Source organism: Sander lucioperca, chromosome 5 (genome assembly GCF_008315115.2).
Source record: "Sander lucioperca isolate FBNREF2018 chromosome 5, SLUC_FBN_1.2, whole genome shotgun sequence".
Taxonomy (NCBI): domain Eukaryota; kingdom Metazoa; phylum Chordata; class Actinopteri; order Perciformes; family Percidae; genus Sander; species Sander lucioperca.
The window spans coordinates 18,769,877-18,793,683 of NC_050177.1; the positions used below are offsets into that span (position 1 = coordinate 18,769,877).

Genomic DNA, 23,807 nt, shown 5'->3' on the forward strand with positions numbered 1-23,807 from the left:
CATATTATAAGAACACCTGATTTCTGGCGCAGTAAACGGCGGGTGGTTCTTGTGCGTACTCTGAAATAGAATCCTGCTGATATTTTGCACACCGTGCTCCTCAGATTGCTGACTGCAGAGCTACAGTAGATCTGCAGGAAAATGACATCACTAACTTCTACAGTTACCAATAACTAACCATTGAAAGTAACAAATTTCTAATTAGTGGATCTTCTCTTAATTTCTATTTTATATAATTTATAATATATATATATAAAACCTGTATCTTTGCTGCTTCCTGCTCCATACTCCTCCTTATTTTATAATCATGTTTAATATGTTTGTTTGTTTGTTTGTTTATGTATGCACCTTTCACCATGGCAAATTCCACATAAGTGTACTTATAGTGGCAAATAACCTTTTCTGTTTCTGATTCTGATTCCTCCTCACCACCATGACTGGAGTCACCCTGTGTCTCAGCATCACCTCAACTATAGACACTGGACTTGACTAATAACAATAATAATAAACTGTAATGATTATAATATTAAACTTTAATACTTTGCATACTGCATTAACATACCAAGGCAATAGCAAAATAAAAGACAAATACAATAAATTAAATGATAGGTCTATATTAATGACTTTAGGAGTTTAGAAAGTCATTGTAATGATAATAAAGCCATTGTGACCTAATGCACACATATTATTGGCGATAGGTCGCGTGTCATGTCTCTGCTGCTTGGTCCTGGTCCGGCCTCATCTGTCTCAGTATTCCAAAGTTTATTTGAAGCTAATATGAGGCTTCAATCATCTGAGTTAGACAAATCAAGTGGATATCACCCAAAGTTGCTTCCCTGGACAGTGTTCACAGTATGTGCTGAGCTGCAGTGGAGGGTGCAAAGTGCAAGGAAATTGCAAATGGAAATGGCATGGACTGAGCAAACTTTAATAATGAAGGGATTCGTTGAAGTCAAACAACTTGCCATCTTGCCATCAGGATTTTGTGGAGGGACTGACTAAAATGATACATCTCCACAGGAAGTGGCAGGGTTAGTCAATACCAATGACTCAATTATACGAGCAGGTGCATCATTTCTGGCTTTGTATTTCTAAGGTACTAAACATTAAATGACTATTCAGTTCTCTTTGAATACATCATGCCGAAACAAACAAAAAAATATTGTGACCAGGCATAATGTATCCCCAAACATGTTGGTCTTTCTAATGGTGTGTTCCCTCCCCAGGAAAACAAGCCAATCGGCACCAGCATCCTTCAGTTGTCCGTCATCGATCAGGACTCGTCCCACAACGGCCAGCCCTTTGACTTCCGCATCCTGACAGGAAACGAAGGCGGAGAGTTTGTGCTGGAGAAAGATGGAACACTGGTGGCCAATCAAGTGTTTAGGAGGGACCTGGCAACTCAATATGTTATTGTGATACAGGTAGAGTATTTAACGTTCAGATGTAGAGCCGCTGTAGTCACTCTTCCCCCCATCACATTAGTTTCAAAAACAGTGTTGTTGAATCCGTAGATCCATTTTCGTTTTCGTTTTGTTTATTGCGGGGGATTTTTAGGGGGAGATAGCAGCTCAACAGTATATACCACATAGAATAGAACCTGAGCATGGTGGGAGTTTTCTAGTCATAAATCTGTAATATACATTATGCTTTGGTTAGGCGCCTATTCAAAATTTGAAAGTTGTTTGAGACTGACAATATGACCACAAACACTGATATACTGAATATCTTGTAAACACCTTGATTCTACTGGCAAATATTCACACAAAGTTCAATCTCCTGTTTTTGAAGCATTTAAAAATATGTATTTTAAGTAATTCCCTCTCACACACTTTTACAGTATACTTTTAAAGGACATCTGTCTATCAGTTATTACATAATTTATCTTAATTATTTTACTTACTAATTTAAATGATATGCTTTCATCAGCAGGCTATTTGTGGCAATCATGTTCTCAGATGTATTGTAATATAAAAAAGTGTAAACAGATGCACACTGGGGTTATGTCACGCCTGGCCTCCCTCCCTCCTCCTGAGGCATGAACCAAACACTAAACCATATTAAAAGTATTTAACATAAACATGCAGTTGTAGTCCTACTTATTATTTTGTTACTAATTCTTTAAAAGTCACCTGAAAGCAGAAAACAAAGTATCTGAAACTCACATTTTTATAGAGAAAGACACCCAGACCACCGCTTTGGTTTCGAAATCTTCCCTATTTTTGAGGTCTCACTCATGGCAAAGTCTGCCAGCAAGGGTGGTGGTCGGAGCATGGATGTAACCAAGGAAACGGTTGCTAGCTAGCCAGTCTATGGTCCTACCCACAGCGCTGTGGAGGTCTGGCAATGCCAGACTAGAGTGCATTTAGCGGAGTAAATAACTGGTTAACCCGCCTCTGCAGATGAGTGCTGTAATCTAATGAACTTCCCGTGTTCTCCGGGTCCAAACACATGCGGGTTAGGGTCATTGTTGACTCTAAATTGCCGTAGGTGTGAATGTGAGTGTGAATGGTTGTCAGTCTCTGTGTCTCGCACAGTGTCCGCTGGGATCAGCTCCAGTCACCATGAATAGTATAGGATAGATGGATGTTATGTGAAAAAAGTAGGGCTGTCAAACGATTAATTTTTTTTAATCGCGATTAATCGCTGAATTTCTATAGTTAATCGCGATTAATCGCATATTTATCACATGATTAAAATTCTATTATTTTGCATTTCAGAACTGTTTTTAAGTACATATTAACAATGGAAAGCAATTATTACCAGTGTATCTTGACTGGGAATGAAATGGATGCAAAGAAAGTTTCTTTATGAACTTGACTTTAAGATTTGTATTTGTTTAGTATTTATTTACTGTAAACAAAAGAAAAATGTGTGAATCTGTCATTAGTGCACAATTCCTCCAAGTACCTAACTAAAAATCCCTATCCTTACCAGAGTCAATATAGTGTTTAGTAACTCCTAAATAATTTGGATTACTCACTGACGTCCAGTGATCACCGGTTAATGAGACAGCGTTTGTACTTTGCAGCAGTTCCAGTTGGGCTGCTTTCTCCGTGTCTTACAGGCTGTGTATGCGTAAAACTACTGTCCCCCTCGACGGCAACGAGATGGGTCAGAACATGCCAACCATAGTACGTCTTTAAGACCCGAGTCCTCTACGATGCTGACAGATCTGCAGTTAGTTGCCACCCATTTCGCAAAAGCTGTAGTATTTTTTGGGGATTTGGTTTCATCCACAGGTCGGCAAGTAGCACTCTCCAAAATAGTGCTTTGCCTGAATGGGTAGCATGCTAGTGGGTAGGATCAACCAGAGTCACGTTAATTAGCTCGTAGGTGGTAGCTCAAGCTTGACGTGCTTCGGTGATATTTTAATATGCACACAATGTGCATATGGCTTTCGACTTGTCTACGAGCCGTCCGGGAGTTTTGGAAAATTAAAAGTGCCATTCAGATTGTGTTGCTGCTGTCTTTCTCAAGACAGACTCTTTCTCATCATGCCTGCAGCCTGCAGCAGCAGGATGTGTTACGAGGAAGTGGCAGCTTGATGATAAGTAACAGTGCTGCAAAGGGTCAAAATAGTAGCCTGTTAGGCACGACGCGAAGCCGAGTGAAGTGTAAAATAAATTAATAAATGCCGGCATGCGATTAAAAAAAATTAAGGCGCTATGCCCGGCCCTTAATGCTGACAGCCCTAGAAAAAAGTAAATATGTCACCAAATAGAAATGTTACCAAGTCATTTCCACTGTCCTCTTCCCCAGTTCTTTGACATGTCTCTTCTCTGTCTTTTGTCATGATGTGCTGTCTCAGGTGATGGACTCGGGGAAGCCTCGGCTGTCCTCCTCCTCCATGCTGACCGTCAGGGTGATTGAGGAGAGCCTTCACCGGCCAGTGGCGTTGCCACTGGAAGTTCATATCGTCACTATGGAGGACGAGTTTCCTGGTGGTGTGATTGGCCAGCTGCATGCCACCGACGCAGACCCCTATGATGCGCTGACCTTTGGCCATGCCCCTCCAGCTCAGCGCAGTCTCTTTAAGATCAGTCCTCGGGACGGCAAGATCATCGCCCTGGGCGGGTTGGATGCAGGCAGGTACTCCCTCAACGCCAGCGTAAGTGATGGCCGCTTCGCCGTGCCTGTGCCCGTGAGTGTGCATGTGGAGCAGGCGACCCTAGAGATGCTGCGTGAGGCGGTGACGGTGCGCTTTGAGAGCGTGGCACCACAAGACTTTGTGGCGTTGCACCTGAAAAGTGTGTTGAAGGTTCTGCAGCAGGCAGCCGCATCGCAGCAGCAGGACACGCTGCATCTGCTCAGTCTGCAGCCAGTCGGTGGAACGCAACAACTGGACATGCTCGTTGCCGTGGAAACAGCAGGGGGCGGGTACTACAAGGCGGCCTACCTCACCCAGAAACTGAGTGCGTCCCGGCGGCAGCTGGAGGAGGTCGTCCGTGTGTCAGCCATCCTGGATAAGAACTGCTCGGGGCTGGAGTGTCGAGGTGCGCAGTGTGAGCAGAGCATCAGCCTGGACTCCCACAGCCTGGCTACATACAGCACGCCACGGCTCAGCTTCGTTTCTCCACGCTTCCACCGGACCTCACGCTGCACATGCACTGGTCAGTAAATGCACCGTGTTCATTTGGTGTGTTCCAGAAGAGAGTAACTAAGTGAAAAGTGGAGCTTCTGTATTTTGTTCCAAAAGAACAGAGCATCAGCAGTATGTTGTGTGGCTCGATTCATACGTCTAGATAAGCACTATAGTTTTTTAAAAAGACGATTAAATAGAGGGTTTTCACGACGCGTCATCAGACCAGAAGTCGCCATATTGGAGGTACTCCGCATCACAACAAAGCACAGGCACTGAAGTAGATCCCGAACGGCGTCAAGGAAAATGTTTAATTATTGCCATGTTTTAGGTTGTACCACTAGGTCAGACCGAGAAAAACATTTGGAATATTATCGACTTCCAAAAGTTATTAAAAACCAGGGAGAGGAATGCCAGAAGTTATCAGGGGAAAGGAGGCGCTTGTGGTTGGCAAAGCTCAACCAGGATCTACGAGGGACAAATCTGTCTTCAATCTTTGAAATGAAAAAAAAAAAACTATTGAGAGTCACTTGGCTACTACAGTATTGCAATGATATCATACAGTTAAGGTTAGGTTGATTAAAGACGTTATTGCATTACTTACTTTGGCCTTCACAACACAACGGTCGTTAATGATGTTGGTACTGCGTCTCCCTCGCCTATCCACACACCATCTGGTTATAAGCCTCCAAACTTTTGTAGGATTTAAGGCCTTCCGCTGTGTATGGGCTCGGCGAGAAAACCAGATAGTTGACTATGATATGCAACTGAAGGAAGAATCACCGGGTCGCCATGGATCCAAGAAGAGGGAGCCAACTTGTAGGGATCTGCACCGCCAGTAAACTGTAATTTCTCAAAATATCGCGCCTTTTTTGTGTGGTCCAAGTCCTTCCATGCCTTTGCATTTTGGACGCGTTTTGATGAGCTTTTCTGTTGTTTAGACATAAAGTATTAAAGTATCCAAAGTGCACAATACTAGAAATACTGTAGGTGGAAGAAATGCTTCACATAGTTTTAATCTCTGTGCACAGTTTATTAATCCATTCACTTAATATTTCCTCTCTTGTGTGTGTTTGTGCGTGCGTGTGTGTGTGTGTGTGTGTGTGTGTGTGTGTGTGTGTGTGTGTGCGTGTGCGTGCGTGCGTGCGTGTGTGTGTGTGTGTGCGTGTGTGTGCGTGTGTGTGCGTGTGTGTGCGTGTGTGTCTGTGTGTCCAGATGCCAGCTGTGCGGTCCTGTCAGAACAGTGTGAGGACCAGCCGTGTCCCGCAGACATGCAGTGTGTTGCAGTTGAGGCCAGCAGAAGGCGCTACGCATGCCAGTGTCCACCAGGCAAACTGGGAGAGTGTGCAGGTGTGTGAGCGAGAAAAAGACAGGAAACACACAAAATTCTCAAGTCTGTGTGAATATTTTTGATGTGTGAAAACAATACATGCAACAACTTAACAAAAAGAAAGAAAAAATATACATACAGTATATATACTGTACCTGTGCATTACTCTGGAATATGGAATGTGATTGATTAACCCGTGCCTCTGTGTGTGTGTGTGTGTGTGTGTGTGTGTGTGTGTGTGTGCGTGTGTGTGTGTGTGTGTGTGTGTGTGTGTGTGTGGCTACAGGCCATTCGTCTCTGAGTTTCTCAGGTAGCAGTTACATCAAGTACAGAGTGTCTGAGCGGCTGCAGACAGAGCTAAAACTCAGCCTCCGAATCCGAACACTGCAAAGCAGAGGGATCATTATGTACACACATGCTGAGCCCTGCACCATGCTCAAGGTACACACACACACACACACACACACACACACACACACATACACACACAGGTCTGGCTGGTCTATGCTCTGGCACTTCTTTGCTCTGTGGGCCAGATCCTTCAAAGGATAAAACCAGTGTATATCATACATCTTTTTTATTGGAGTTAAAGTTATTATAAGCATTAGGATATCATGAATGTAATTTTTACATGTAACTTCATGTATAAATATGGCAGATATTTCAGACTAGACAAGTCCTTCAGTGCTGAGGTCATGAGAGATTTAGCTTTTAAAAATGTAAAGAAACCCTGAAATAGTAAAGAGTGAAACATTCAAACACTTCTTGAACATTATATTGTTTCTGTTTAAAACAAATTGCAATTTCCCCACTGGGGATCAATAAAAAGTATAAAATTAAATTAATTATAAAATGAATTCTGCAGTTAACATTTTGGTAAGCTGTAGAAGCATCTAATGTGTGTGTTTGTTATGCACAGCCATATATGCTAATTGAGTCTGGAGACATACAAACAAAATGATTTTCCTTGATTGAAACGCCTGTTTATGCTGTCCTACATTAAAGTTATCTGTGTGCACGTTTTTTTTTAATCCATTCACTCTGTTTATTTGTTAGTGCTGATTTTCAGATCAATATTACATTTTGATCTTTTTGCAAATAGTTTTTTAAAGAGATTTTTGTCTTGCTGTTAGTTGATGTTCTTCATGGTAGTATGGTAGTAAAATAAGTGTGTTTCCTTTCTGTCCTGTGTGTGTGTGTGTGTGTGTGTGTGTGTGTGTGTGTGTGTGTGTGTGTGTGTGTGTGTGTGTGTGTGTGTGGCCAGTTGGAGGAGGGGAAGCTGTGGTTCCAGCTAGCCTGTGGCCTTGGCGGCGGCGATAGTCCCGACATGTTGGGCATCTCTGGCCGTCGTATCAATGATGGCAGCTGGCACACGGTGGCACTGGAGCTGAATCACAACTTCAGCAGCCTGGCACTGGATGACAGCTACGTTGAGCGTCGCCGTGGACCACCATTCCTCCAACCCCTCCCTCCGGACAGAAGCATCTACTTTGGAGCACTGGTCAGTCCATGAGAAGCCTCACAGTGCCAGACCTATGTCCACAGTGCAGTGTCAAACTTGCTATCTGGTAGACGCTAGAATGCCAGAGTCTGTGAATTACTGCACTGCCAGTTGTTGTTCATGTGAGGCACACAGCCTACACACATGGATTGTCATTGACATTCATCTATGTTTTCGCTTCCCAAATAGGTTGTTGTATATTAGAAAGTGGTTAACATGTGGAACTGGTCTATGGTTGTAAAGTCTACAGAAATGATAACCAAAACTGAAAATAAGAAAAATATACTTTACACAAAAGTCCTGTACTGTTTGGATCATACCCAGGTTTAGCAATGGCAGTTCGATATGAGTTTGGTACAGCGGAACGCATCCAAATGCAGAAGGATCTGTTTCTTTTCATTTATTTTAATATGGCAGTAGTGTATGTGTCAAATACAGACACAATCCTCTCGCTGGGGACTGAGGTAGTTTTGCCCACTGGCAACTTTGGTAAACTTTTTTTGTTTCTAAAAATAAGGAACACTTTAACCACCTCTGCATTACACTGTATGTACACTGAACAAACACTTTCCCAAAGGCAACAGCTCACAACAGGCTATAAAACTGAAAAGCATCTCTTATTATATGAAATAGAAAATATGGTTTGGTTCGATAGGAATACACAAACCATCACAGCCCTGGTTACTACTTTCAATGTAACTACAGATTTACACCTTGTTCAATACACATTTCTATCTTCAAACTAAAAATGTACAACATTTACAGCTGTATATATTTACTAGGATTTTGTTTTGCACATTTAAGACCAAGCATATTACACATTGCGCTTGATAATTATCCAAAGTGATCGGAGGCAAATACAGTAGCCTGGAGCCATGCAAATCTGCTAGCTGATGTTTGATTTGCTCTGGAAGATACGTCTGCTTTTTAGCTAAGCAGGCCCTGGGCAAACCAATATATATATCATAACCTAATATAGGGGTTTAAGGCGATGACTGACAGGGGAGCATCACTGTCCTGTCCTGTAGGGCCACCGAGTGCAACGCACCAGGCTCACCAAATTCAGATCAAACTAGGCTCCTGATAACTTCTCTGTTCCTGCGGTGCCATCTGACTAGACCCACATTTTTTCTGGCTTGAAAACGGACCAAACACCGCCCCAACTCACATGTGTCACTCAGCACTACGTCACAGGTTACATTGCTCTGATTGGTTGTTGGTCTATTCAATTGTGTCCAGAGGCATCTAAAATGACTAATATGTTTTTGCGAATTATTTTGTCAATGCCAGGCTGTAGATGTAGCCTGACATGAGCGAATACTTACTCTTAGTAAAACTACTGGTTCTACCTCTGTCACTGCCACACATTTAGTAACAGAACATGTTGATGGAAACTAAACAAATTCAGTTCAAAGCAATCTACTGTGTGTGTGTGTGTGTGTGTGTGTGTGTGTGTGTGTGTGTGTGTGTGTGTGTGTGTGTGTGTGTGTGTGTGTGTGTGTGACACAGGGTATCTGTGCAATTCATGTGTTCATTTTGGATCCTTTCCTCCCCAGGTGCAGCACCCCAACTCTCGCAGCCTCCTGGACCCCCAGAAGGACCCGCAGGTGCTGGAGGGTTTCCAGGGCTGCCTGGACTCGATCATGCTGAACAATAACGAGCTGCCGCTGCAGAACAAACGCTCGCGCTACGCAGAGGTTGTGGGCCTGACGGAACTGAAGCTGGGCTGCATCCTCCACCCTGACGCCTGCCTGCAGCATCCCTGCCGCAACGGGGCTAGCTGCAGCAGCCTGCCCTCTGGTGGTGAGTCCCAGGGAGCACAGCCACTTCACACTGAAGGCCTCCAACAGGGCTTGGTTATTAGATTGAAAATATTTCAGGAATTTTACTTTAACAATTTAATTCAATTGCTTGAAAGTATTGAAAGTATGAATTACAATTTATTTTTTAAAGCCTATTTTTAAATACTGACAAACACTGAGTGCTGAATAGAAAAAATGCATGGTACTTTGAAAACACTGCTTTGTTCTACTTGACAAACAATATCAGAGCAGGCCAAAATCATCTGTGTGCATGAAAACACCCTCGGACCCCAGAGGGATTATTACAGTAAGTACTCGTATCGGTACTTGGTATCGGCGAGTACCCAAATGTAAGTACTTGGACTTGTACTTGGTCTTAAAAAAAGTGGTATTAGTGCATCCCTAGTTAAAATAAAAAAAAAAATGTAATTAAAAAGTGTATGTAGCAGATACAGTGTGAGCACACAGTGAACACGCCACATGCTCCTCACGTACACTGTAATGAGCAGAGTATCCCACTTCTGTCATCACACAGCACTGTGTCCCTGATGTATGCTGTTCACACAATCAAACAAGCTAGTTCCCCAGCCTTTTCTTGGCTGTATTTGAGCCTCATTTCAACCTGGTTTTAACATCTGTCCTGAGTGATCCAATCACAGGGTTTCTGCGGGGTCTTAAAAAGTCTTAAATTTCCAAATCAAAATGTATGGCTTTAAAAAGTCTTACATTTGCTGAAATATTGTGTCTAGGTCTTAAATTAATGTTAAACAGGTCTTAATTGTCCTACGGCCATGTAATGCTACCTCTAATGCTCATTGAAATGCTCTTGCAACGCTTAAGAATGTTGTTTTTTTATTACGTCGTGTTTTTTTTTTAGCAGTAGCGCCGAGATCGAAAAGTGGCTGATGGTCAGCCACTGTGGTACATAGTGATCCCCTGGCGGCACATGCCGCTCATTACAGCGGCATTTGCCGGTGGCTGATGGCATATGCCACTTTGACAGCGGCATAAACCAATCCACTGGCAGCACTGGCCACTGACTACACCGACCTGTGCTGGTTGTGTTCCACCGGCACACCGTTTAACGGCATGTGAACGTGATAACATAAGGCAATGGTCAGTGAAAAACTGTTAAGTAATTTAATATATGCTTGCAGATGTTCCCAAAGTACTAGAGCTAACATGATCTAACATGGCTATTGTCAGCCTCGCTACTGTAGTGGCTTATTCCCACAGACAGTATGCCACGAACCGTTTATGTTACTCATTAAAAGTGGCCTTATGGGGAATAATAAATAACGTTATGCCATATCTATGCCTGGTTAATGTTCCGAAATGTGGAGTTTTGTATGATGGAATGTGTGATCATGTTCTACTATTTAACATACCAAAGGCAAGCAAAGAGATACAAATATATGTATAATTATACAGTCTACTGGCTGTATAGGCACAAGCCAATCGACATGCAACCATCAGCCAGTTCTGCCGGGTATCAGGCGGCTCCAGTCCTGGCAGTATCTCCACACTGCATAGGCGAGACCCACACAGCAGCTCCGCAACTCCCTTAAACGTCCTACGTGTTGCTTTTGGATCAGAGCCAACAGAGCGGAGGTGTTCTGGGTTGGGTACCGAAACCCGGTGCCGATATGTATCTACCGGACCCAGGGGTGCAACTACCCAGTGTCAGAGGGGTATGCAGCAACAATTTTGGTGATCCACCATCCTCACACCTGAATGAAATGAACTCACTGTTAAATATAGCAGCCTAAATTTAATTCTTAACTCAGCCTAGTGATGGCATCAGATAAGACAACTATTATGCAGTAAGGTTGTGCTGCTGTTGAAATTACATTCACATGTTGTATTTTAAATATATATATATATATATTTTTTTTTTTTTTTTTTTTTTCATATTTATTTTTCTTCTTGTCATTTATTGTGCATGCTACCTTATATTTACCAGTTGTTATTTGACCTTAATAAAATTGAGATATGTCATGCATGGGATTGGTACCATAGGGTTTAACCAAAATCTCAATGTAGCTATCAGCAACATTGGTTTGCATTAAGTTAGCAAACACTAGCCAGTCTGTTAACATGAATATTTGCAAGCCTCCAAGTTTGGTAGCAAATCTATGCATGAATCCATGGTAAACCAGAGTTATTGCATTAGTTATGTTTTCCAGATTCTTGTCATTTATTGTACATGCTACCTTATATTTACCAGTTTTCTGCTCAGCAACCTCAGTTTTGCATATTCTAAGCTAGCCGTGAACCCCATTTGGCTGCTACATTCCCAGTGTTAGCAAACGCTAGCTAGTCTGTTAACATGAATATTTGCAAGCCTCCAAGCATAGACGTCACACTTTAAATCCTACCTGTTGCCTTTCACCATCTACTTATTTAACTGCTGTCACATCCCTTAACATGTCATCTCCTTTTCCCTCTTTCTTTTTCTATTTTTAGCCCCAACAGCTGTTTTGCTTTGTTCTTTTTCTTTTTCCATACTACTCTACTTCACTACTCGTACCTGCTTGCTCTGCGCTCACGGCACCCACCTGCTCCTCGCTCCCCGCTACCTCTTCTATGTCAACATTCTATGATGGAATCTTATGAGACAGGGCGCCTACTCTATCCTGTTAGTCCTCTAAAATGTTATATAATAACAATGAGGAAATGCAGAAATGATTTAGAAATGCACAGCTACATATAGAAAAGACCAAAAAAATAATTACTTATTTATTTATTTTTTTTACCATCGCTTTGGCACCCCCGTATGCGCCGCATATAGCGCATACACACTTTTTGCGCCACTGACCGGACCGAATAGCAATGTGGATTTCGGTGCCACTAAAATACCTGCGCTGCTCTCTGGTGCTCTAAAACAGACATCAGAGGCAACAGAAGCATCGCTGCATGTTTTTTCTTTTTAATGTTGTGATATAAGTCTTAAATTTCATTCATAATGGTCTTAAAAAGGTCTTAAAAAGTCTTAAATTTGACTTGGTGGTCAACTCAGTGGGTAGAGCAGGCGCACATATATTTAGAAGTTTATGCCTTGACGCAGAGGTCCAGGGTTCGATTCCAACCCATGACGATTTCCTGCATGTCTTCCCCCTCTCTCTCCCCTTTCTCACCTGCGGAAAAGGCCAAAAAATAATCTTAAAAAAAAATATATATATTTGACTTGGTGAAACGTGCAGAAACCCTGAATCACAAGTGGGCATCTCTAAGTATGTGTGTTTTCACCTGGCAGCAGAATGTGTCTTCAAATGCGTCCTCAGTGACGCAGTGTGTCAGAGCCATAACCTTGTGAGCCTGTGTGTGTGTGTGTGTGTGTGTGTGTGTGTGTGTGTCTGAGTTTGCGTGTGTGTTAGGGGTGTGCCTCTCACCCTTATAAGACGATCCGATACGTATCTAAATACATGGGCTGCGATACAATTCAGGGACGATACATTTTAATAAAGAAAGATTCAGTGCGATTTGATTCGATGTTGAATTGGTTTGGTGCGATTTGATAAAATACACTCAATGTGATTTGTGAGCACTCCAATAATAATCGTAATACATGAGTACACATATAATAACTGTTATGAGCGTTAGCATGTGGTTGGTGGAATTTAATGCTAATGTAACTGAACATCTTAGAACATATAAACGTCAGTAGAAATTTAACACACCCAGAAATTTACATATTTATATATATTTATACCAGTCTACTCACATGCTTATGAGCGCAAACATGGATGGATGACTCACAGGCCGCAGCTAGTACAATTTACAATATCCACCATGCATTGCTCTGACCACTAACTCCAAAAACCAAACCTAGCAGTCAGCATGTTTTTTCTGCAAACCCAAACAAAGGCACTGATTGACTGATACCTGCCACCACGAACATGAATGACTAAGTTCCACACATGCCCACACACCGCAGCAGCTTCGTTGGATTCACAGCAAAGCTTTAGTCAACCGATCGGCCATCGGCCGATTCTTGCTCCATTTAGACTGATCCAGGGGTCCTGTCGTATCTGTTATAATACAACCGGATGTGTGTGTGTGTATATGTGTGTGTGTGTGTGTGTGTGTGTGTGTGTGTGTGTGTGTGCCACTGACTGCTCTGAGTTCTTGATGAAGTGTCTGTCCCCTCCTGTGTGTGTGTGTGTGTGTGTCTGCAGGGTTCTCATGCAGCTGTAACCCCCAGTACACCGGAGGGCGCTGTGAGATGGAGATAACAGCGTGTTTTCCCAACCCATGTCAGAACGCTGGCACATGTAAGCCCATCGGCAACGCCTTCCTTTGCAGCTGCAGGAGAGGCTTCAAGGGCCTGACGTGAGTTCCAGTCCAAACACACAAACTGAACTCAAAGTCATTCAGCGGTCCAGTCACACTCATTCTGTTTTGTTACACACCTCTGGCAGTATCTAGACACTTTGGTTATTTGTCCAGGTTTGGAGACATCTGCCTCCACCCCAATACAACAGAGGTGAAAGATCACATTTATAAGAAATGAAAGAAAGAAAGAAAACATCAATGGCTGCAGTCCAGTAGTTTTAGACCCACGTCAATAAACATCTACTGTGGCATAAATACGTAACCGAGTGTAAGGGCAGTCAGATTTTCCTCTCACAGCTGTTGTCTTTTCCTAATTCCTTTTAAATTATCCTTCACATCTTTCCTTGACCTCATGATGTTTAGCATTGGGGTTAAGGAAAAGTGGGTAGGAAGTGTAGTGTGTGTGCGTGCGTGCTTGCATGCATATGTGTGTACATGTGTGCGTGCATGTGCCCAAGACTAGCACATATGGTCTGATCTAACAAATCGGAATTGGCCTTGAATTATTTACTTTGCCTAAAGAGCTGGGTGTTTCACAAGGAAATGCAACTTTTATACTTTTATTACGTGTACATGACAACTCAAGAACTGTGTACATTTTGACCCTTTTAGTTTACAAAACATTTTCAGTCTTTCATTGACTGCACTTGCTGTTCATGACCAAAAGGTAGCAGTACTCATTTACAGTCAAACATGCTGCCCTCTGCTTCCACAAACACAACACTGGATCCTGTTCAGGTCTGAAAACCTGAAAACTCTACAGCAGTCTGCAGCACGCCCCCAACACAGCCATACTAACACTCTGTTAGCCATTCAGCAGAATCCTTACTTTTATTAAAGTTTTAAAACTCCCAATTGAATTATTACAGCGATGTGTAGTTGGTGGACAAATGTGAAACAGCATGAACATTGGTGAGATTTAGAGGTGTAGGTAGGTGTGTTTTAGCTGTTTCCCTGCTTACAGTCTTGATGCTGAGCTAGGCTAACCAGCTCCTGACATATGGCGTTTTTCCATTACATGGTACCTGCTTGACTCGGCTCGACTCTACTGGCCTTTTTTGTTTTTCCATTATGAAAAAAAGTACCTGGTACTAGCTAATAGGTACTTTTCTTAGTATCACCTCCGTCGAGGTTCCAAGCGAGCTGAGGCGATACCAAAAGGTGACGTGAAAACCTGCAGACTACTGATTGGTTGGAGAGAATCGTCACTAATCACTGTCATTATTGCTAGCGACAGATGGGGGTGTCCTGAACAAACTCGCCATTTTTAAATAGTTTAGCCAGCGGGGTTTTCTTTTGAAACAAAATTTGTCTTCTGGCTGTGGCAACAGCCACATGCCGAGAATAAAAAACAACACACCTTCGACGTTCTGTGTGTGTGTGTCGCGTTAGATCATGGCAGTTTCCTGTCGTCGCTACGACGATCAACCATGCTCGCCTCACACATGAAGCGGTACTAAATCTGCACTGCGGCCGAGTTGAGTCGAGCCGAGCAGAGCTGATACTAGCAGTGGGTAAGCGCCAATAGATATAAGTGATAATAACCATTGTCATTCAGAACTAAAGCCACAAGCATTATTTCCCCAAATCTTGGATACACCAAGCAGAATCCATGTGGTAGAGTGGTACCAGGCTGCAGGTGTTGTGAATGTCAGTTATATTTTGGTAGTTTGATCAGTGACGAAGCGTGACTCCTAAACCTCGGCCCCCTGACCCGCCGTCTCTCCTCAGCCGAGCTTACTGTGTCCTCTGTGATAGTACTGCAAAGCTTCCCCCCTCCTACGACAAAGACCAACTACATCTCATGTGCCGACACATCAGCAGCAACATTCTGATAGGTCTGATTTGTTAGAATATCTTAGGCCCTCTAAGAGGGCCCTGACGGTTCCCCACTATATTTGTTTCAACATAACTTTATTTTTATTGATGCACTTTGCATGAGCACACTATAAACTAAAATAATGAAGGTCTAAAAACTACAGTACGTTTTGACACAGATTAACACAGTTAAGACATGATATATGGGGCCTGAAGGCACACTGCTTTGCTATGTATTATTTTGTTCCAGAGTTTTAATGAAGCTCATTGCAAACAATCTAGATTTATCATGCTTAATGTTATACATATTTCCCCCAACTTCAACAGAGTTGGAATGTTGTGGAACTTTTAAAAAACTGGATTGAATTTAAGTGTCGGGGCATCCTGCCACCGTCTGGCTATTGCGTTCCAAGACAGCCATGCCACGATTGGATTTCATAAGGGCGAATTAATAAATTGTTACAATGTAATTTAATATCTGCTTTAAAAATAAACATATATGTTTTGGAATATAATGTTCAGCTTCTGCAGCACCAGCTTTACCTATGTGCTTAATATACGACTGAGGAAGCCTAGTGACGAGTCCATAGCAACCAGTGTTGAATTTGTTATTTCCCAGTGTCCTTTGCTGAATAGTCTCAATGTTTTATTGTTTTATTTCATGTGAATACTAGTTTACTAGATGAGTAACTTAGTATTTGAAGTAATGCAGTAATGCAGAAAGTGTGCATTTAGTTTCCATGCTTATTGTGTTTCCACAACAATGTTAGTGAGTAAATCTACTGAACTGGCCACCACACCATAACAGAGGAGTGTGATGTGTAAGATGAGAATGCAGAGGTTAACTTGTGTATGTCATGGCTGTAAAAAATCAAATGTCATCTGTACTTCTTTGCTAAGTGCAAATTAGTACATAAGGGAAGGGTCATGCCTCTTTTTTAAATTATTTTGGAGGGTCATAGAAAAATTATTACTGGCAATGGGAGGGTTAAGTCTTTTTAGCCTAAAGGTCCCAAAACTTCTCTGGTGGCCCCTTAAATAAATAACGAACAGTCCCTTATAATTATTTCCTTTCCAGCCTCCACCTGTTACTTTAACTCTCTTTGAATGTGTTAAAAGCTAAACGGCACTCCTACAGCAGCATTATCATATTAAGACAAAGGGATTGTGTTGTGAGCCCACTCAGGAACTACTTATTCTGCAGTCTATCCGCAGTGCATTTCATCTTACTCTCTGGCTGTCTGGCTTTGGGAAAGCAATCCAGGTCATTGAGCAGTGAGAAGTTATTCATACACTATCATCTCACTTCAGTCTCTTGTCCTCTTCCTCCATCTCTCCATCCTGCAGCTGTGAGGAAGATGTGAACGAATGTGACCGCAACAATCCAGAGGGGGAGTGTGAGAATGGCGGTGTCTGCGTCAACACGTACGGTTCCTTCTACTGTAACTGTACAGCGGGCTTCGTGGGCCAGCGCTGCGGCCTGCGGCCCGTGGTGGTCCCCGACATGCAGGCCGGTCACACTGTGGTCGGTAAAGAGGAGCTGATCGGAATTGCTGTGGTGCTTTTTGTCATCATCACTCTCATCATCCTCTTCATCGCTTTCCGCAAGAAGGTTTTCCAGAAGAACTACTCACGGAACAACCTATCACTGGTCCAGGACCCAGCCACTGCAGCGCTGCTCAACAAGGCCAACGGGCTTCAGTTCAAGAGCCTCCACTGCACACCAGGAGACCCTCTCAACCTGTACTCAGAGCCGGGGCTGCTGGGACCTCCACAGGTCCCTGTCAGGCCCATGACATACACACCCTGTTTCCAAGGAGACCCGCGCTCCACGCTGGGGAAGATGGTGGATGGGTGTGCTGTGGAGCATACAGAGATGAGCACCTTTCACCCCGAGTCACCAAGGATCCTGTCAGGAACCACCAGGAGGGGGGTGGTGGTGTGCAGCGTGGCCCCCAACCTGCCGCCAGTGTCGCCCTGTCGCTCAGACTGTGACTCCATACGCAAGAGCCCATGGGACAGTGATGAAGGTGAGTGTGTGTGTGCTAAAGTCAGAATAAACACTTAGAATATGTTAGGCTTACTGATGGAGTGTGTTTATGTGAGTACCCTAAAGTCCCGTACATGCATTTTGTGCCAATGTCCTCCTGCAAACACATGTATTCCACCATCCAGAGAACTGTGATTTGTGATTACAAACTGGTGCCCCCTCCTGTAGCAGGTTGTGGCCTCTCGGCAGGAGTGTTAGCAGCAGTCCAGCACCTCTGTTTTGGATGGCTACAAATGCATTACTTTAAATGTAATATTGATTGACATAAACTGTTACCACATTCATGTGATATGTCTTTGGACTCTTGACATTGACAGCAAAGCTGGCCACCAGCTTTGTTCATTAGGAGCAAGGATATCACTGTGTAGCCTGATGCAGTTGTGACAGTTTCTTGCATGTCTTCCCCCCCTCTCGCTCCCCTTTCTTATCTAGCTGTCCTATCCATTAAAGGTAAAATACCGAGCATGCATAAATACAGTTTTTCATGACATAAAAGTTTAAATGTCATTGTGTATTAAAGTAAACTGTCCCTACAGGTAAGATGGTTGACATGGCCGAAGAAGTGACGTGTTTCTCAGGAAGCAACAGAGGCAGTAACTCAGAGGTCCAATCACTGAGCTCCTTCCAGTCTGACTCCTGTGATGATAATGGTAAGACAGAATAGCCCAGTTCCTTAGCCTTTCACTTCTTCATAAATGCTTTGTTTGCTTGTTTATCTTGTTATACTGGGTGTTACTTATCAATATCCACTACAAAACATTAGTGAGAAAACAATGAAGTATTTGGATTCTGATTTAAATCCCTGCATTATTTTCTTCTAACATTCTGCATTAGTTAAACCCTGTGATAAAAATATTTCCTCTAGTGCCATCATCAGGACAAATCTTACATCTTACAACGTATTTTGCTGAGCAAATTCATATTAGGACCTTTGTTGTGGTTTACACTTGACTCTCTTCTACACGGTCAATTATGAAGTAAACTATTTTAAAAATCATAAGAATTGTTTTTATTGTTCACGTCACTACTGGTAGGGCTCGGAGATTAGCGAAATCAACAATAAGTTGTCAAAGCATAACATATTGTCAGGTGTCAGATGTTTAGTCCCGTATGTGTGCATGTTTTAATTTGCTATTATTGCTGCAGAATAACTCACTATAAATGTTTCCTCACAACTGTGCATGATAATAATTTCTCCACACTGTAAGCATTGTTGAAGAAGCAAAGGGGTTGTGACTGCTTCGCAGCGTGCTGTTGGTGGGCGTGGCCTTTGCGCTGGAGTGTGTTTTTGGTTTAGTGTTTTATTGCATCATCCTGTTCTCACTAGTTTTTATTTGCAATCCATGAGATCAATTGTTTTCATTTTCAGAATGAAAATGTCAGCATTTTTTGCCCCTAATCATCAATTCATTACATCTGAATTCATATATATATATATATATATATATATATATATATATATATATATATATATATATATGAGTTTTGCCTCAGTCATACTAATACTCTTGCCATTTTCATTCCTGTGTTTGTTAAAGTCTGACTGGTGTCTTAAAAAAGCAGTAAAGTGTAGTGATATATATATTTTTTTGCTTTCATATTGTTTTGGCTTTGCATTTGTAATGTTAATTTTCTTTGTTTGGCAGTGTTTCCTTTGCTGATTTTTTTTTTTAACTTAAAGTATCTCTATGTATATGAAACATGGAATTTCCAAACAGAAATCAGCCAGAGGTCTTGAAGGTCTTGAGCCAGGAGTGCCCCCCCCCCCCAGCTTTTCTCACTTTGGATGACTTTGGTTGATTTCAAAACTTGTCTCCTCCTTTTTTCCCTCCACAAGCCTCCATAGTGACGGTCATTCGACTGGTCAATGATGCAGTCGACACAATCGAAAGTGAAGGTACCATGTCTCATCCCCCATATGTCTCTCCTATCTCTGTTCTCCTCTCTCAGTCTGCTCATCCCAGGAGCTGTCTTCAGTTACATAGCTGAGCTAACTCCACTCACTGTGCGTTACGTGCTGTATCTTTCAGGAAACCCTCCTGGGATCTGTACATAGATTAGCTTCCAATATGTTTACACACGATTTATTTTCTCCTTTCTCACACATTCTCACAGTCAGCAGTTAGTCAGTCCAAGCCACTCCCAGGTTAGCTCTCAGTATACTGTTCCATAGATAGACAACAATCCTCAGGTTTTGATTCCAACTGATCACCTCAGTAGGTGATTTCACTGATGACTTCCTCCCTTTTCCTCCAATCCCTCAGTCTTTGCTTGGACTGAAAACCTGCAGACTGTTGGCTCTTCATGGCACTTCATTTGCCACCCAGGACACAGGCGGTTTATTTTATTGTTCTTTCAATTCAGTTCAATTCAATTTTATTCATAGTATCAATCATAACATGAGTTATCTTAATACAATTTACACATAGAGTAGGTCTAGACCACACTCTATAAATTACAAAGACCCAACAATTTCCCACGAGCAAGCATTTGGTGCAACAGTGGTGAGGAAACACTCCTTTAGGCAGAAACCTAAGACAGAACCAGGCTCTTTGTGGGCAGCATCTGTTGCTGCCTGTTTGGACACAAACACTGATATAGATATACAGATATAGAGAAATATGATTCATAATAAGTATAGCATTTGGAATGATGAACAGTGGCAGTTATAGTAACAATAAAGATAATGGAACTATGACTAGAAATAATAGTTGTAGCAGTTCAGGGCGTAGCGGGGCGTTGCAGGGAATAAGCTCCCAAGAGCTAAGTTAGTAACTAGCATTTCTGGGAAATGAATGCACACAGATGGAAAGAGAGAGGAGGTCAGTGTGTCAAAGGAAGTCCCCCCGGACTCTTTCTTTGTGAAAAGCTTTAACATGTCAATTATGTTTGTTAATTCGTCATCTACCACTGTACTGGAAAGTAAAACTTCTTTTATGAATTGACTTCATAAACATACAGACAAGAGAGAAAATGACAGAATCCAGAGGAGAATAATAGAAAGAACTGGAGTTCCACACACCCACACACTTACTCTACAACAACTATAGCTTCCATGAGACCGTGAGAGTTGTAGTTGTTGAATGGTAGTTGTTAACACTTTTACTTCTGAGTTACAACCCATCAACAGATACCTGTGAACTATAACAAAATCAGGAGCCTGATGATCAGGATTTCATTTTTTAGAAAACCCAACTTATATATCAAGAACTTTTCATTAGAAACATTACAAAAATACTTTAGAGACACATTAATTGCCCCAGCACCTCTGACCTAAATCATCTTCTATCCTGTAAGATTACATTTAGAGCAGCAGACAAACTCATGATCCAATGTTAAATGTTGTTCTTTTGTCTGACAGTGTCAGTTATGGACCATGGTCAAACCTACAACAGAGGTGACTACCAGAGCCCCTTCTTTTACCCCAACCCACCCCTACCCATTCATCTATCTGTCTATCTATCTATCTATATATCTATCTATCTATCTATCTATCTATCTATCTATCTATCTTCAGTGAGTAGACAAAGTAACAATCAGCCAATGAAAATAGCTTCAGTAGTGCAGGACCAAAGTGTACATTGCCATTGGGAGCAACGCTATGCTTGGCCATTGCTCCTACAGTTTCAGCTCAGATGATTGAGCCTCTCTGGAGTTCATTTAGTTTTTCTGGATTACTTTGAACTGTAGTCTTTATTCAAATAGTTTTTTTTGGTTTTAATACCAAGCTAAGTAACTACTCTGAAGCTTAGCAGTACAGATACATGTGGGCTCTCTATTTGGCAAGCAACAGGTGACTGTTGCCCTTTTTAATCTGATGAGTTATAACATCTTATTAATGATTTATAAAGGGTTCACAACCTAATTAATAAACTCATTTAAGCCATTCTTAAACCCTTTATAAGGTAGCCTTATTGTAAAGTGATACCGCAAACGGTCTTGGCAGTGCTGGCATTTTCTGGCTAGCTAGTTAGCAACATTAGTTCACCAACCAGCACTATTATTGTGAGCCAATTGCAGGCTTGACCAGGTTTTTGTGAGTGGTACTGTGAGAAATATAGTTGCACCAGCAAAAGGCAGAGAAGAAGAACACCTGTAGCAGGCAACGTGGATGTAAACAATGCAGGTTTTAATATTTTCAAAAAAATCTTTGTAAACTTTTGCAAATGTTTTATGAGGAAGGACATACTTTGCTAGACCTCAAAGATACATACAATGCATTCAGATGGTTTACAAGAAAACTCCTCAGAGGCCTAAAGCTACCGCCCCTCTAATGCATAACAGAGAAGCTTGGATGTTGTATATAGCACCTTTAATATCAAATGAGCTGCACCTACAGTGTGCTACTCCGAGCCCCTGAACCAGAAGCCAACAGCTAACCTCCAGCTTGCCCCACCACCACCATTAGCATCAAAACACTATTTACAACCAGATGGTAATGAGGGTTCATTTGCCAGCCATTAGTCAGCCATTGACCCTGCGTGAAAATCAAATCTCAAATTGACACTTTTCGTTTCTTAGCTAGTTCATCCTGACTGAAATTGTTTTGTCTACTCCCTGTATCTTCCTACATCTGTGTATACCCAGCTGCACTTCATATTGACGTACTTTGTCATTGGTAAACTCTTCTGCGCCTCCCCTTTCCGAGTCGGACGTTTGTGTGCGTACGTGTGATTTGATGATTTTTTGTTTGTGATTTCTGACCCCTCCCAAAGCTTGTTTGCCACTCGTTGTGCTGTGCTGAATTAGCAGTACCCCTCTCCCCAATTACTTTTTGCCTGCCACTGTCACCTCACCGCATCCCACCACTTTGTTTGGATTTGTATCTCCAGCCCAGTGATGGTACTGTAACAGTTGGTGCGTGATGAAGTTTTCACAGCCTTCATAACCTTCCCATGGTTTGGGTTCTGCTTTTTTAATGCATGAATGTTTTTTTGTTTGATTTGTCATTGATTCACAATTCATTTGCTCTTAAATGATCTTTTCCTTCAGTTGCATTATTTCTGCAGAGTTTTTGGTAGATTGTCCTTTTGGTCAGACAAATCTTTGTGATGAGAATCTTCATTCATGCCATGTCAGTCGATTGTTGGTTCCACTGCTCAATGCTAACACCTTAGCATACCTAAATGGGGTCCCATGTTCCCACCCCTTTAGTTTCTAATGGGTTAACAGGGTCTCTCTCATTCCAGAGGCCACAATGTGGTCAAGAAATGCAGCCTGGTTTTGCTTAAATTTGGAGGATACAATCAATGCTTCCCAATGTCTGTCACTTCTTTAGCTGCATTGGGCCAGTCTTCATCAACTTTAGTCTCACATTGCCAGACCTATCTCCACAGCGCTGCAGAGTAAGGTCTGGCCCCTCCACACATACATTCCAGGATAGGAGCAAAAAAAAGCTCTGGGTTGTTTTCATTTCTAGCGACGGTGGCTCTGCAAAATAGTCTCGGGAAGAAACTTGTTTTAATGGAACATTTGCACCCCGCAAAACAAAATGCCACATACAATATTAAATTAAGTTAACTGTTCAGACAATACAGTAACGTGAGCTATTTAAATTAACTGGATACATGGTTAAACCTTATTAACTCTTACCAGTGTATCTCCGTGTGTACTTCGTCCACAGCAATCCCACCAATCGGTCACAAAACGTCCCAGTTAGAGAGGAAATGCTATAAACATATTATTTGTAAATCTTTACAGTCATTCCCCGAGAGAACCAAGCAGGCCTGACTTGTTGCACGATCCAAATTTCTTTAAAGTTTTTCATTTTAGTGTGTAGCTTGCTAGCTCGAAGTTTGTTGTTGTTTCCCGAAGGGAACGGAGTTAGACAACAGCAACACAAATATCGGGTCACCCCTCAATGATCTCTCACGTATAAAGTTTGAATTAATGAATATCGTCCACATATTTCCATTATCCTGGAAATGAACTTTCGTCAATCCAGACAATATCAACTTGCAAAGTCAGACAATCATCACTTCATATTTAGCAGTTTTTTAAGTAAATGCTTCACGAAAGAGGGACCAATTAGATACGCCAAGCATAATTGGCTGTTGTTTGTAGTGTGGATATGTACATCACAAACTGACAGTAGGCTGTTGGAATTTCTTATATGTTATAATAATAATATAGTGGTTATATATGCCATTTGAGTGAAGATGCCTGGGGGTAAATTTAGACAGCACAACATTAGTACTAGTTTGTTTCCTTCCAAAACGAGCCATATGAACATTTTCTGATCTGGTGCCTCTATCTGTAGAATGACATGCCCCACAAGCCATGAGCTCCTAGCTCTGAGGTTTTCTGGCACAATAACATTATCACACTACTTCTGCTTTTGCTTCTGAGAGTGAACAGTCATTATCTGCAAGACCACAATAGATCACTTC

The 23,807-nt window shown here is 42.1% G+C and overlaps 1 protein-coding gene across 6 annotated transcripts in view; it reads left to right on the forward strand.

The window, feature by feature from the left end:
• The window catches only part of fat3a (FAT atypical cadherin 3a), a 224,141-nt gene that overhangs the window by 198,018 nt on the left and 2,316 nt on the right, over positions 1 to 23,807 (forward strand). For 3 of the 6 annotated variants that reach the window (XM_036001132.1, XM_036001133.1, XM_036001135.1), the window contains 11 exons: positions 1,227 to 1,424; positions 3,812 to 4,613; positions 5,798 to 5,932; positions 6,199 to 6,353; positions 7,177 to 7,413; positions 8,970 to 9,216; positions 13,394 to 13,547; positions 16,716 to 17,398; positions 17,955 to 18,068; positions 19,256 to 19,315; positions 20,780 to 20,815. In XM_036001132.1, the coding sequence (XP_035857025.1) occupies positions 1,227 to 1,424; positions 3,812 to 4,613; positions 5,798 to 5,932; positions 6,199 to 6,353; positions 7,177 to 7,413; positions 8,970 to 9,216; positions 13,394 to 13,547; positions 16,716 to 17,398; positions 17,955 to 18,068; positions 19,256 to 19,315; positions 20,780 to 20,815 (2,821 nt within the window). The remainder of the gene's footprint in view (positions 1 to 1,226; positions 1,425 to 3,811; positions 4,614 to 5,797; positions 5,933 to 6,198; positions 6,354 to 7,176; positions 7,414 to 8,969; positions 9,217 to 13,393; positions 13,548 to 16,715; positions 17,399 to 17,954; positions 18,069 to 19,255; positions 19,316 to 20,779; positions 20,816 to 23,807) is intronic. The other 3 variants (XM_036001137.1, XM_036001136.1, XM_036001134.1) reach the window with 2 other exon arrangements.